This window comes from Anomalospiza imberbis, chromosome 21, assembly GCF_031753505.1.
Source record: "Anomalospiza imberbis isolate Cuckoo-Finch-1a 21T00152 chromosome 21, ASM3175350v1, whole genome shotgun sequence".
In the NCBI taxonomy this organism is placed as follows: domain Eukaryota; kingdom Metazoa; phylum Chordata; class Aves; order Passeriformes; family Viduidae; genus Anomalospiza; species Anomalospiza imberbis.
Genome location: NC_089701.1, coordinates 6,405,332 through 6,421,054, shown reverse-complemented (window position 1 = coordinate 6,421,054; position 15,723 = coordinate 6,405,332). Strand labels below are relative to the sequence as shown.

The 15,723-nt window shown below is 39.7% G+C and overlaps 1 protein-coding gene across 1 annotated transcript in view; it reads right to left on the bottom strand.

Moving 5' to 3' along the window:
* CDK5RAP2 (CDK5 regulatory subunit associated protein 2) overlaps positions 1 to 15,723 on the bottom strand; it is a 70,071-nt gene that overhangs the window by 35,930 nt on the left and 18,418 nt on the right. Inside the window, 6 exon segments of the mRNA XM_068211445.1 lie at positions 3,177 to 3,305; positions 4,736 to 4,851; positions 6,457 to 6,587; positions 9,427 to 9,524; positions 14,196 to 14,369; positions 15,087 to 15,257. Coding sequence (XP_068067546.1) covers positions 3,177 to 3,305; positions 4,736 to 4,851; positions 6,457 to 6,587; positions 9,427 to 9,524; positions 14,196 to 14,369; positions 15,087 to 15,257 — 819 coding nt within the window.

The following is a 15,723-nucleotide window of genomic DNA, read 5'->3' as shown; positions in this document are numbered from 1 at the left end:
CCAGCTCTCCTGCAGCCCCTTTAGGCCCTGCAAGGGGCTCTGAGCTCTCCCTGGAGCTTCTCCTCTCCAGGTGAGCAGCCCCAGATCTGCCAGCCTGGCTCCAGAGGGGCTCCAGCCCTTGGAGCAGCTCTGTGGTTCCTCTGGAAACTCTAATTATGCCTAGTCCATGGGTAGGACACAGCCCTGACACAGAGGATCCCAACCTGTGTGGGACAGAGTTAGCTCTGCTTCCTGAGAACACTGGGAATTGAATGGATGTGTGTGGTTTGATTTTGATTTAATTGAGTATGCACTGAATGTATGCATATATAAATACATATATAGATTAAATATATATATACACGAATTTAATGAAAAAAACCCTTTTATCTCCCATCCCCTTGCAGTATGAACAAGTCTAATGGTTTTAGGCATGAATTTTAAAAGGCACAAACTGGATGGTGCAGAGTATTAATATATTTGCATTTTACAATTAGAATTCTATATGGAAAACTGACTTTCAAGTCATGTTGGGGTTATCTTGGTATTTTCACTCAGACTTGGTTTTGTAGGACAACACAGAGTAAAGACAATTTGAAAGCTGGTGGAAGACACAGGGGGGTTAGGGTATATAACAAGAGCATGCATTGCAAAAAAATTTTTTGTTGCAATCATGGGATGCCGAAAGTCCAATAATGTTAACTATTATTTTAAAAAAAAACCTATTTAGGTTGAATCTTCCCTGTGGAGGTTCAGGACAAACCCTACATTTATGTATAAAAAATAAACTTATTTGCACATGTAACTTATCCATGCAATGCAACTACCTTTTATGGGTCAGCATTATTTAGTATCAGCTTTTCCCAGGCTAGTATTTGGTTTAATAAGTGAGGATTCATTAACGAAATCAATGTGTAAGACCAACAGGTTATAAATACACTGTGACAATGAATCACTGCAGGCTGAGCCTGATCCTATGGTCCTGTGTCTGAGAGGCTGACATGTCCTGTACTCCAAGGGACATGACCTCATGTGCAACAAAATATTCGAAGAAAATAAGCGTCTTAAGGCCAGAAAGATAAGTCTACCTAAAATAAGCTGCCTGTTTTAAAGCATTTCCGTGGAGACTGAAAACCAGGAGAATGTTTTTCCTAAATGAAGCACTGATGTGCTTGGTTTGCAAAGCCCCCCAGAGCCCTGAAGGCTGAAATCACTGAGGCTGCTCCTCTCTGAGAAGGCAGATGTTCAGAGGACAGCACAAAACCAACCTTCTCCTCTCCTCCTTCTCCCTCCCAGCACCAACAGGAAGCCAAGGAGCAGAGGACAAGGGGCTGTCATAGCCTGCAGAGGCACAAACGTGCACATTCCTCTCATTTCTGCTCTGCCTTGGGAAGGAAAAGCAGGATGGGAGCATTTTAAGAACCTGAGGAAGATCCCTCTTCCCATGTATATCCAAATTCCTCTTATAACACAGACGTCAGTGTCATCCCAGCACTACCTGCCAACCAACCCCAGCTCAAAAAACACGAAAGAAAAATGCAGGGGGCTTTTGAGAGTGGCTGTTAATATGCAAAACACACTGATGTGACACCCACAACCCAATATCCATTTACTGCCACGCCTGATCAAAAGACAGCTTTTGAAATAAAAACTTCTAACTAAAGATCCTTTCATTTTTGAGCTCCATAGTATTACAGTCCTGGCACTGATTAAAATCCATATTAACTGTCCTACTTCTTTTCCCAGAATACTGAGGTTTATTTATATTTTACAAGATTCACTCTGTGTCATTCTACATCTGATTCTGCAGTTTCTTCAGTGAGCAGCCTTGTCGAGACAATGAGGAGCACAGGGCATCCTGTCACGATAATCCTGGCACAGGACAGGAATTCCTTTGGAATTCACTGTGGCATCCACGGGGATGCAGAGCCCTCTGCAGGATGACGAGACAAATTGCTAAAAATGTTAATTATGGAGAGTGCAGGCACCCGGAGAGGGATCACCCACCAGCTCTTCTCCCAAACCTCTCAGTGACAAATAAATTCAGCAGTTCAATAAAACCATAGCACACCTAAAGGTTTCTAATTTAAAATATTCTTCAATTAAAGACAGCATGACTGTGTCTTAAAACTGAAGAAGCAAAAATATTTTGTGACTGACCCAGTATACCTGCAGCACATCCAGGAAAAGACAAGAGCTTTTTTCCTGAGTTCTGCAAAAAAACATTAATTCCACAGTCCCAGCTCTTGAATCAGCCAGTCCTGCACAGAACTGATTCAAACTATTTCTAATCTTGTTCTTTTGAGTTTAATTCAGAAAATCAAGACACAAAGTACCAGCACCATCATCATTACTTTTATATTTTTTTTCCCTTCCTCTTCAATACAATTCTGCACAACAATGGAACTGAAAGCAAAAGCCACAAAACACAACCAGACACATTTCATAATACTTTCCAAGCTGGAAGGGTCACCCAGAACCTCCTGAACAACCTTCTCCACTCATACACACGTGGGGACCCAGCACCCAAAATGCTCCCAGTGCAAGGATTTTGCCAAGGCCTCTCCTTCCCCAGAGCTGAGGACAGTCCCAGCTCTGGGGAAATGAATCAAACACCCAGCAAGGATTATTTCCTTGCACCTCTCAGCAACCCACTACAGTGCTGGCCCCTTCTTCATGTACTTCTTTATTCTATATGAAGAAATAGCCACGTGTTTAGGTGAGCTGAAGTGCTATTCCTTGGGTTTTGGCTAAACCTAACCCTTGTATTTTGAAGATGCATCAGAGATCTGAAGGAAACTCTTAAATAATTAGACACAGCCTGGGAATGACTATGCAATAGCAAACAGACTTTCAGGAATAACTAAAATGCTTTTTAAGATATTGCTTTCTTTGTAAAATTAACTATTTCCCTCCCTTTCAATCGACAAAACAAATAGATCACAGACCCAATTAATATTTAAATGAGTATGTTGCTTCCCTAAAATCAACTTGACACATCACTGAACACTTGCATTGAGCAGCTTCTCTGTCGTGCTAACATGTTAAAGTTGTTTACATCATTAATTTAAAAAGTTATTATAAGGAATTAGCAACCTCAGCCCCAAGGGCTTTACACTCCTGCACTGATGTAAACGACTCCACAAGGCAGATTAGATGTGAGAGTCAAACTCACTGCTTTAAAACAGAAAACCTACCTCTCTGTGGTTTAGCATTTCCAGTGCTTCCTTCCCTTGAGAATCCTTTGTACAACACCCAGACTGTCTTGCCTTAAGTTCTTGATTAATTGACTGCAGCTCTTTGACCATCAGGAGCAGGTCAGTAACCTAAATAACCAAAGGAAGAACAAGCAGAACTGGTAACATCCCAACTAGTGGGAAAACAAATTATGGCAGATAAATCCCCAGCTAAATGCAAACTGCACAGTTGGAAGCCTGGGTTTGTGTACCTGCCCCTGTGTTAATCTCCCTAGGTATGGAAACATGCTTCTCTGTGAATTAGTGTTCAAGGTACCTTCATTTGGAACACTGTAGTTCACAGTCAGTTATTAAGTTTAGCTAACAAGTTTCACAACTCAGTAGCACCTCACACAAACAGCTGATTTGAGAAGAAACATTTAATGCAAGAAAAAACAGCACTACTGGAAAGAAGCAGCATTCAGGAACAAGCTGTTCTTCTCTCTCCAACCCCCTTTAAAAGCCACTCTCATTCCCAGCAGTTTCACGGACACAGAATCTGACTGGGCAGTTGGGTTCACAACTCTCATGGCCACAAAGCCACGAAATGTATCGAGAAGGCAATGTGTGGAGAAAAAAGTGAAATCTTTTGATCAGACCAATTAATATACGCGGAAAACCAGGTCAGCTTTCAGTCACACCCTTTTTCCAGTAAGAAATTGCTTATAAATATCTTTTGCTATTGAGTGTCCCTGAGCCTTCTGAAGGGAACATGCTCGGAGATAAAAGTGGTGAAACCCCAGAATGGCACTGGGACACAATCTGGGATTTTTTTAGGGACACCTGTTCCGAGTAAGGCAAACTTCCTTCCTTCAGACTGCCCACCTCCAGAGCATGAGCACCTGCCTACAATTCAGCTGTCCCTGAGACACAGAAAAACTTCACTTATGCTCACTCCCAACCAACCATATTCAAAATTATTCCTTGTCATGAAGTGGTGCATGGATCAGATGTCACTGCACAGGACCAGGAGAAAAAGTTTCTGAATTCCAATACTGATTTATTGTTTGGCCTGCACATTTCATCTCTGTGAATTTCAGTTCTCCTTATGCACAACAGAGAACTCACATCAGGGTTGTTTTATAACATGCCCTATTTACCAAAAGATTTGCAAATCCTGGGATGGAGTGTGCTGTACAGAATATAGAGTATAGACACCACCACCTCCATGATTAATGAAGGTGCATGAAATACACATTGTGGGATGCTCAAGGCAAAACCTTTCTTTGGAGTTGATGAAGTCTGAAACTTGTACTGAGTCAAAACCTTGAGTGCAGGTGTCCAAGACCACAAAACCCTGGCTGCAAATCCCTCAGCTTTCAGCTGATTCTGAAGCCCAAGGGTGTAAAAAAGTCTAAATAGTTCATAAAAGGGGGTCACAAACCACAGAGATGGGAGCTTCAAATCCTTTCAGAACTACCCAACTGTACCTAAATAAATGCTTCTGTGAGAGATACAGAAACTAGAAACAAAGCAGAATTAAGCCACTAGGAACCATAAATAATAAAAAATACCAATACCTTTTTTTTAAGTTCTTCCAGAGACAGATGGTCTATCTGGAGGCTTAAATGGTCTTGTTCTCCTAAACAGATACTCATATAAGATGTTTGATCTCCACAGAAAGATAAAGTTTCATCTGCCAAAATAGCCAAGGACAGAGGTTACTTCAGAAAGTCCATTTGCAGGAAAACACAGCACAGAATGCACAGGACATTTCCAATAAGAACCTTCCAGTAAGTCTGTGGGAGGCCAGTTAGAATGTTTCATTCCCAAAATAAGCTTTCTGTTTAATTGAAAAAAATCTGTCCTCATATTTCTTTGTGCTTCTGTCGCAGCACAGACTTGCTGCATTTTCTGTGGCTGTATTTTCTGTGGTTATCAGCACGAGTTGTGAATGTAATTCTGAATTATAATTTACATATTAGCATTACAATTAGAAAGAACTTTTAGGAAGGATAAGTTAGGCATGAATAGTTATTCTACTTTAACTGTTGTTTTATGAGCATGAACTCAAGGTCTCAAGGAAAAATGCCAGGTTAGACAAAGTAAATGAACTTATTTTGCTTTTGGGTCAAAAGAATGCAGTAATTGGATTGGAAAATAGTTACTTATTCACTGCCTCTATATCTGCAGGAATTATTTATGTTTCAATAAACACCTGTTTCTTTACAATATAAATGACAGTCAATTCTATAAATAAATCTCATTAGATAGGGAGAAAGCATAACTAAATTAGGACAAAGAAGAGACATGCAAATCTTACTCCCAGTTCTGACACTGATCCCGTGGCTGCTGCAAGGACCCAAAAGTCACAAATCATTACTAATTTTTCAGCCTTTATTCCCAGCAGCCTCACCCTCAGCACAACAGCTCCTGAGAACTCTGGAGTATCCACAAGACCCTTTGGCCCACCCTGGTTGTTGATTATCTCTGGGCTTTTGAGGTTGGAAACTCTGAAACAGCTGAAGTTTACCTTTTGTCACTTATCAGAGCTGTCAAGTGATGCTAAAATGGAAAAATCTAAGTTGAAAGGGGAAGTGAACAGGCTTTACTGTTATTTATATATCCCCTATGGGATAAAACAGAAACATCTTGTACATATGCAGTAAACTATTTAATGATACCCACTTATATTCTTCTTTTCTATATCTAAGAATATACTAAAAACACCTCCCAAGACATACAGCAAAAAAGCCAGAAGCTAAGCTATATTTAAAAGCTCTACTTTTTCTGAATTACTAAGTAACAAAACTTCTGGGTATTTTTTTCTTTCTCTGGAAATACCTCTGTTAGGAGGAGGTTACCAGTGCCTGAGCCACAAACTCTTTGGGAAGTAATTACACCCCACGGTCAGAAAGTGATCCCACGGCCACCGAGGGATTCCAAGTCAGGAATCTCTGACTTTTGTGGAGAAGAGTAAATTCTGTGGGTACAAAGCTGCAGGCAGCATTAAATGATCCCTGCAGTAGAATTGCCATGGAATTTCTAACATTTGCTGCATGGAAAGAGAGAAACTGTCCCTCTGTATGTGCCCTGATTGCTCCAAGACATTCTGTTACAAATCCACCAAATCATCTGCAGTATGAAAAGTCAAAAAGAAATCTTTTCTCATCTTTCGAAAAGAAATATTTTCACACCTTTTTTATTCTCAAATATTTTTTCTCCATGCCAGCAAACTGACTGTAATAAAACCAATTTTCTTTTGTGCAAGACGAGGGTTGGGCTGGGCATGGATACAAACCTGTGTGATTTTTCATGTCCTTAATCTGATCTTGTAAGATCTTCTGGAGATTCCTGTTACCTAAAACATCTTCTTCCAGTTGTTTTCTCAACATGAAAATGTTGTTCAGCTCCACTTGCAAGCTATTTATACTGGAAAAAAAGGGATAAATAAATCTCTGAGATTCAACTCAAAACATTTTGGTGTGCGCTGTTTTTTTCTCCACGCAGGCTTGCACCCATTTCCCATTCCCCATGGCTGGGTTTCATCCCACTCTTCCATCATTCTGATGCATAAGCACAAACAAATCCCTACATAGAAAGAGGAGATTAAATGTTTATATACATAGCATTTTCCTGCTCTTTTGGGCTCTGCTGCCTAAAGCAGCTTCCCCATGACAGAGCTCTTCTACCAGCCTCTTTCTGAGCAGTTCTTTTTAAGGAAAATCTAAATTACTATCTTCTAAAAACTATGCCAGAAAAATATCATTATCACATAATGCTGATGGCTTTGTGTATTCCATTATGTGGTGACCATGGAAACTTTGTTCCCTTGCCACAGAGCTGCACCAGATAATCTAATCCTGCACTTAGGAAAAATATCAAAAGATTCTGTTTCATTGAAAATAGGACCCAGACACAACTAACTGTTTTATTTCTTCATTTATCCACAGTCTATAAAAAGACTCCTTGAATTCTAAATTGTCTCAATTGTCTCAGCTACCACAACGGGGTATAAATGTCCAAACTTAGAATTTATAATTTGTCGAGGTGAATTAATTTTTTAAACAACTTTGCTACTGAAGCTCTTCAGCATCAGCTGCCCCTTGCTACATCTTCCCACACCCTTCAACTACACCAACAAGGCAGTTCTGATCAATCTGTAAAAAGATTTCAGTGGTGAAAATAAACCAATCTGAAATTGCAATAAAATGAAATAAATTTGATTTAATAAAAAATAAATAAGAGGGTGTTACTGAACTCTTTGTATTATTTATTTTTGTATTTATTTCACTTAGTGTTTTAAGATAAATTAACCTGCTGCAGAATTTCCAAGCCACTGCACTAAATGACAGAGAATTCAGGGATCTTGAAAAAAATTTCAGTCCACCTGATGGGAGACTGTGCAGGACCACAGAGCACATCATACTTGCATGAGAATAACAGAGTATTGCAGATGCACGTTAATTAAAAGGCTACATGTATGAAAAGCCTCTCAGTCTGTCTCCTGACAAGTGTGCTGTTGTCAGGGGCTCCTGCACAAGGAACTACTGCTTTAACCAATTCTTCCTCATACAAGAGCTTCTTTGAAGTGAGAGCTCTCTTAAATGCTCAGCAAAAAAAGATTAAGAGTAAAACCAAACCAACACATGACTAGAAGCCAGGTAAGCACATTTTCTCCTTTTCATGAGTTAAAGTTTTATAAGAACAGGCACTGATTCCCCTCTTGGAGAGAGAAGGAATGTTTTGGTCACGACATCCAGTAGCTCATTTTGAGAAATAACCGCCCAGTTTGCTTAAAATAAATAATGCCTAAAAGATGTCAGCAAGAAAACAGATGTTTGCCCAAAATCCATGTCACTGCTGATGGCAATTAAACCCAGCTTCCTCATCTGTGTATCTGCAGGGCCTGTTTACCCATTCCCCAGAAGTTTTGGATTCAAGTCTTGACGAAGTTTCCAGCCCTCAAGCCTGGGAGATGGAGGAATAAGAGCAGCTCCAAGCCCTGGCTCATTGTGCTCCTCTGCTGCTGTGGCACAACAGGCACTGACTGCTCCATGCATTCCAAAATCCCACCTCAGGGATCAGGACTAATGATCCTGATCCTACAGAAGTTGATTGCAAAAGCCCAGTGATTACAGCTGCAGTTCTGGGTTTCCTTCTTTGAAAGGCATTCTAGGAACTGGCAGTTTCAGAGCCACACTGCTTTGCTGTCACTGCTGCACAGGATGTGGAGCCCCTCCTTGCCCTCGAGCAGGAGTCACAGCCAGGTCCCACTCTTCATGTGAAACCAGAAATAATCTCCATAAGCTGACTGCTAGCATTATTTTTCATTAGTATTTTTTCTACTATCTAAAGCAGGTCCTGAGCTGTGGCCAAGCACAAGCTGGCATTGCTGCCAAGTGCTTAACTCACACACAAATCTCATCTAGTCTAGTGCTACTTCTCTTTATGGTTTCCAAACTACAGTAGTCTATAAAACAACTGCAAAATATAAATAAACATTCCCCCAAAGCTGGCAGGTATAAGCCATTGCTTTCAGAAGCTGGCTCTCAAATGTTTTAAATACTTCATTAAGAAATTTGCAATTACAACAGTAAATTTTGTATAAAACATTTAGATTTCATTTGTCCACAGACTAAGAATTTTCTTTATCATAACATCTCCTCATCTGCCAAGCAATAACAGGATACAGAGTAGGCTGTAGATTTCTTTCTAAATTGTTGGGTTCTTTGATTTTAAAAGGTTATAAAGCACTTGCTCCTGCCACTCTTTTCAATGCTTTACACTGAAAGAGTACTATGCAAACTTCAATTACTCTGTTTTGTTTAACCTTCTCCCAAATCTTGCATATTTATATTCTCATCAAAATTCTCACAGTGTCACTTTTAAGATAAGCACTATCTGTATTTTAGGAGTAAAAAATGGCAAATTGTCCAGTGCCCAAAAGTTCACTGCAATTTGTTTTTACAACAGATGCCAAAACACAAGACCTAAGTATGGAAAATCCAGCTGCTTACTTTGGTACCTAAAAACAGGAAACAGGGCTCATTTGAGATTCCAATCTGAAAAGAAACATTTTCAGAAACATTTAAGTAATTTAGATAATAGAAACTCACTTACTTAAATATTTCTCTTTAGAAACTACTTCAGAGAGCTTATAAACAACTGGCCAGAACAAACTAATCTCCAGTAAAGCTGCACATTTTTTTCACAACTTCTGACTTTTGCCCTTTGAATTCAGATTATCCCCCAAAACAGAAGCACTTACCTATCTGACTCCTTGAAGGTCTTTACTAGAGTAGAATAAATATTCTGTTCTTTCCTCAAAGCAAGGATCAGCTTCTCATATTCAGCTTCTTTATTTTCCTAAATGAAAAGAAGAACATACTGTGCTTACAAGGTGATTTTCATGACTATGGCCATGTGTGTGCTGGTGTCCTGAAGCACTTGTGAAAGAAGCTGAAATCCCAGTTTTGTGAACAGGATCACCAGTGCCCAGCATGGATCTGAGAACCATTCACTGTCCTTAAATCAGCTGTTACTGAAGGAGGCAAAGACTGTTTCACTGTGTACCTACCGTGAGTGAATCCCACACCTCGACAGTGCTCCGGCATTTTTCTCACAGCCTCAGAAGTTTCCCCCATCCCCATTCCCAAAGTTCCAACAACCAGGAACAACCTGGCAGGCAGCTATCCCAGAGGAGGAGAAGGGAGAGAAGGGAGAGCAAACAAGCCAAAGCTCCAAGCCCACATTTTAGAACAAGTCCTCTTTGTGTTCTGGATAAAATAGGCTTTTTTGGGGTGAGGAGATCCAGCAAATCCTGTTCCAGCTCTGAACAAGAAGGATTATATTGAGCCCCAAATAAAGGAAGAACATATCAGACACTCCATAAGACAGTTTTCTGCACACTCAAGCTGTTGCTTCACTCATGTGAAGAAAATGGCTTATCTGCAGTCTTGCTCACAGAAAGGATGATATTATTATTATAAGAATAAACATAACCTCTTATGGTACATTCTCAGTAAGGATCCACTAATTTCCCCAGACCTTTTTTCACTCCAAAACAACCAGTCACTTTTTCAGCAGGAAGTAAAAAATGCAGCTATTTAATGGAGTATTTTCTTGCATTTACTATGTAAAAGTATCTAAGATATCAGTCATTTCCTAAGAGAAAATAACTGGGATATTATAGCAAATATAGATGTATTAATATCAGGCACAAATTCTGCCTCTGTTAAAGAATTTTTGGTTCTCTCAGTTTTCTGTTTTGACGGAAAACTGAAATGAGGAACAAAAAAGGTGCACAGCTGAGGGGGAATTTCAGCTAAGGGAACTCTTAAGAGATACTAAATCATTAGTGAACAGATCATTAACAAGGAAGAAACCTACACCCAGGAGTTTTAAGCAGCTGTTATTATTCCAACTGCAATTCCTAAGGAGGAAATGGCAACCAAAAAAAAAACCAGCTACAATAGAATCTCGTTAATTCACACTAAAGATGCAAAGACTGCTAATTTGAACAATTCAGTGTTCTGCAAAATAAACAGCACAAAAGCAAGGACAAACGGTGTTTACTTTTAATTATTTACACTCTTACTTCACAATATTCCAGCAAATATGTTAAATAATATTTTGCAAGTGTAATCAAGCTGCGATCAGGTGACTCCAGTTAAGGAAACCTGCCTGGCAGGTCCTGCTGCAGCTTCTACCACTGATGATCCAGTCTCTTTGAAAAAGTGACCTTGCCTTTGGACAGTGCTCCATGTTCAGCTGCCATCATCCTCCTTGAGAAAGTCTCATTAATGACTGACATATTAGTAAAGAAATGAAAAAGCTTTCTCCACCATTACTGTGTACCAGTCTAAATTATTTTAACTTTGCCTGATGCTTTTAGAAACCTTGACACGCCAGGCTGCAAACAACACAAAAAGAGACAAGAAATGTACCTTCAAAAGCAGCTCATTTGTTCAATGATGCACTGATGGAGTCAGGGAGTGATTCAAAAATTTAACAGTACCTAAAGGCTGCATCTAAGAGGCATTTCCAGGTTCTTTAGACATTCCAGGCAATTTAGACATTAAATACTATTCTGTATCAAAGTGCAAACTCCTGAGCTTCACATCGAATTTATTATCGAGATGAACAGAGGAAGAGCTCCCAGCAAAGCTGCTGATTGAGCATGGAGAAACACAAAAACAGATGGAGGTGGGTGATCCAGAGGCCAGTAATAATCTCATGAAAAAAAATGTCAAAAAGTACATCTTGCAGCCTAAATTAAGGAGTCTTACCAATGTGCTGGAATCTCAGCCTTTCAAGAACAGACATTAAGCAAGAAATACATGGGTTTTAATTTAAGTTGGAAAAGTTTGATCACAAACACTGACCAATGACGTAGAAAGCAACAGGAAAAAAATTAATCTTTTCACTTAATTTAGTTATTTCACAGTCTGCTAAAAGTTCTAGAGAACTCTTCCATATGTCTGATCCAAACCTTGCAATTATTACTGAAGACACTACAGAACTCTATCCTAATTAAAGCTCTTCCTGAAGCCCTGGCAGAGAAATGTCATTGTGCAGAGCTAGGGAGCACAAATGAGGGAAGGAATGGCTGCTGCATGAACAAAGCAGTGCCACACACAAACCCTGTTCCACTTCCCTGTTCCTTTTAGGATTCACATGTTGAGTTCTCCATTTGTACCAAAATCTCAGTAACCTCATGAAATCCTCCCAACTCTTTCTGTGTAATGGGAGACATGAGCTGTTTCTTAATTCCAAATGTCACGGGCTATACACATATTATTAAATTCCAAATTCAACTACCTAGGTAAAGGTTAGCAAAATCACAAGGAAGTGTTCCTGACTTTTTCAGAATCTTTCATGAATAATAAGGATAAGAAGATGCAGCATGAACATCCCTTTTTTTTTTGGACTTTATTACTGTCATTTCTAAATAACGCGTAGGAGTGAATTATTTCAATCAACTCCCCGACGGTACACAAAACATAAGGCAGCTCTGTAACTTAAATAGACTGTAATGCTGTGGGAGTTAATGAAACATTAAACCTCTTGACACATGGTGTGAGGGAAAATGTGTTAGAGGAGATAGCTGCAAGACATCCAGGACCATATTGCAGTGAAGGATTTATGTTCCCGTGAAAGGAGGCAATCTAATACGTTAAAGTCTATATTTAAGTCTGAAATACTATTCCGAAGCAGCAGTGGTGGAAAACATAACTTATTTTCATTAAAGGTTCCTTAGATTGTAAGCAATGAAAGTAAAAGGTTTATACCCCCACAATAAATAACCTATTGGCAACGTCACGAGAATATCTGGTTGCCTCACTGAATGTTCTCGTGCTTCCAACAACCCTCAGGATCATTTCAAAATCTCTGAAGGTTAAAGGATAAATGACTGAGAGAAGGATATTATCTATACCTCCTCACTGATCCATCCATCCATCCATCACTAGAATTTGGTCATTTCTTCAAACTTCTAAATTCCTTGTCTGTAAAACACATTTAACTCAAACTTCAGAGATCCTCAAGTCACAAGTTGCCACACTGCCCTAATTATCAATGCCTCACTCACTCTCTCTAGACCATGACAGTGGCTCAAAAATCCAAACTCCAAAATTAGAACCTGTAATTTATCTTTCCTGGCCTGGCCAAGGCACCCAGCAGAACTTTGGGTGTTGGTTTCTTTAAAATTTATCATTACGTTAAAATAAAGTACAAAGATATGCTGAAAGAGAGAAAAGTTCTGTATTCTCTCCAATCAATTTCTTCAACTTTAAAAGATCAGTGAGGCTGAAGAGCCTGGTTTCTGTCTCCTCTGGTGGGGAGGATCCAGCTATGGGTTTGTTGAGAGTCAGTGCAGCATAGCAAAGCCATCCAAGAGTGCCAGGCAGCCAGTGAGAGCAGAGCTCTGGCTGATCTGTGTCCAAAAGCTGGTGATTAATATGCCCAAGTGGGTCCTTACAGGAGATGGATGACACAGAGGGTGAGCTGAGAGGACAATGGGCTGTGATTAGCTATTGTTCAGTCACTGAGTGCACAGCAGCAGAGAATGGGCTGTGATTAGAAGGTGGGTCTGGGTGATTACCTGCACTGCCTGCCACTGCTCCTGCCCTGCTTATCCACCTGAACCGACTGAGGGCTACACAGGCAAGTCACTGTTTGACTTCCATGTGATTTTCCATCCTAGGTCCCTTTGTGACAGAACTTAGGTGCTTGCACTGCAGTTTGTTGTGCAGAAGTGGAATTTCCCCCCAGCCTTTCCCAGACCGTTTTCTGTGTCTGCACATTCACATACAGCGGGATAAATCCTCACTGCTGCCCAGGCAAACAGGGCTGCAGCTCCTTTTCTCTGAGCTGGTCACATAACCAGGACCCCACACGTTCTTGTCTCTCCCATGGTTAATTATAGTGCCCATCACATTCATCATCTCACCACCAGACTGTTCAGAATGTGACCCAAAACACTGCATTTATGTTTCCTTTGCCATTGCTCCCTTTCTTTTGAACTTCCTTGAGAAAGTCTCGTTAATGACTGATATATTATTAAAGAAATGAAAAAGCTTTCTCCACCATTACTGTGTACCAGTCTAATTATGTTAACTTTTTTAATATACATAATTTTGCTTTAAAGCAGTATTCTTCTTGCCCTGGACATATTTTCACTCCTACCTGTATTTATCCTCACATTGCATTTAACTCCTGTGGTCACCAGCTCTGTGCAATCTTTCCCCTTATCTATCCAAAGTACACAAACTCTTCTCTGCACCCCTCTCCAGAAATACAGATATCCTCCCACTCAGTGAATTATGTCTGCCCTAACCACCAAAAAATCCCTATCTCTTTATGGCAGGCAAAACATCTGAAAGTAGAGAATTTAGTGATGCCATATAAATTCATCAGAGCACAACACACAGTGAATTACAACGTATATCAGTCCACAGCTTTGAAGCCAAAGTCAAAATTCCCTTCCATTTGAAGTTAAGGTACTTACCTGCAAATGATCAGTTATGCAAAACTCACCTCCAGCTCTCTGACTATCTTCATAATTGACTGTTGAGTCTGTGCAGCACATTTCTCCTCTACTAAGCCCTCATTTTTCAGTTCAAGTTCTTCATTAGCTCTTAGAAGGTTCTTGCACTTATTCTGGAGCTCCTGCAGCTCTGCATCCTTTTCTTTAACTGTTCCATCAAGTCTCTGACAAAAGAAAACGGGCAGTTTTATGTTATTTACTCTAATTTTAAACTGCAAAATAAAAACCCAACAAAATTCAGGAGAATATCCAAGGATGACCTGGAACATGTTATCTACATGCTTTGCAAAAAGAGCTCAGTTTAAGACACCAGAAGCAAAACCAGAAGTTAGACAGCTCTCCCCACCTATGCACCCTTCTCAGTATTGAAAAATGAAGTCAAGGCATGCACCTTTGTCTCCAGGTACAGAGCAACCTGAACTCCTACTCTCTGCATTGCTGGCTGAATACCATCACTACTTATTTTACTCTGTGAAAACTGAGCAGGGGCCTGTTACCATGCAGGCAGGAACCTTCTCATACAGGTCATGAAGATAAAATATTTCAGTATCTATACCTATTCCTCGATTTCCACTTTGTGCACAATAAACTGAAAATCATGAGCACTGCAGAGCTTTTACAACAGTGACAATCCTACAGAAGTACTAGTAAAGCTTTCTTCCCCCTCTGTCCACATGCTTCACAAAACCCTAATAAGAAATCCTGGTGAATGCCACACACTCTGTAATTATAGGTCTGTTCAGCAAATACAGTATTATGAGAAGTGAAGGATTATCAACAAAATCAACAATAACTCCAACTACAAACGTGATTTTGTAATAATTCCCCATACAAAATCAAATGATAACTTTCCATTTTTCATTTCAGAGTAGTCTACTTACCTCAAGCAGCAGATCCTTGTGATTGACACTGTCTGTCAGCTGCCTTATAACAAGTTCTTGGCTCTGCAGCTTCTGATTGCTTTCACTCAAAAGAATATTGTAATGGTGTTCAACTGCTTTTTCTTTCTCAGTCATTTCACCATGTAATTTCTCTAGTTGATTTCTAAGGTCCTACAAAAAAAAAGAAACTGAATATGCAGCAAATCAACTTTAAAGAAAGTTTAAGACTAACAACCCACACTATCACTCAAGAATGTACTGAAGCCAGTTTCTCTTGGCATCAGTGAATACAATTAAAGAAAGAACAACTTTCAGATAAGATGTCAGTATTTTTTTCCATAAATCTAGGTTGTTGTTTACATGCTTTTCATACAGAATGGCTGGTCTCCAAGGCTTTGGGGAATATTATGCACATGTCAGAATGAACATTTCACTTCTGTGTCAATTTACTCCTTGGCTAGAAATAGGAGAAATCTGCTTACAGGTGATTCAGTTTGTCATTTGCCTTTTTTCTCATCACACCATGAAAATTGTTGCACACTGGTTACTTTGGCATCAAACAAAAGGTCAGAAATGTTAAAACTTTTTTCTTTTGACAAGAACACAAACTACAACTGATCAACCAGGTCAGTCTCGT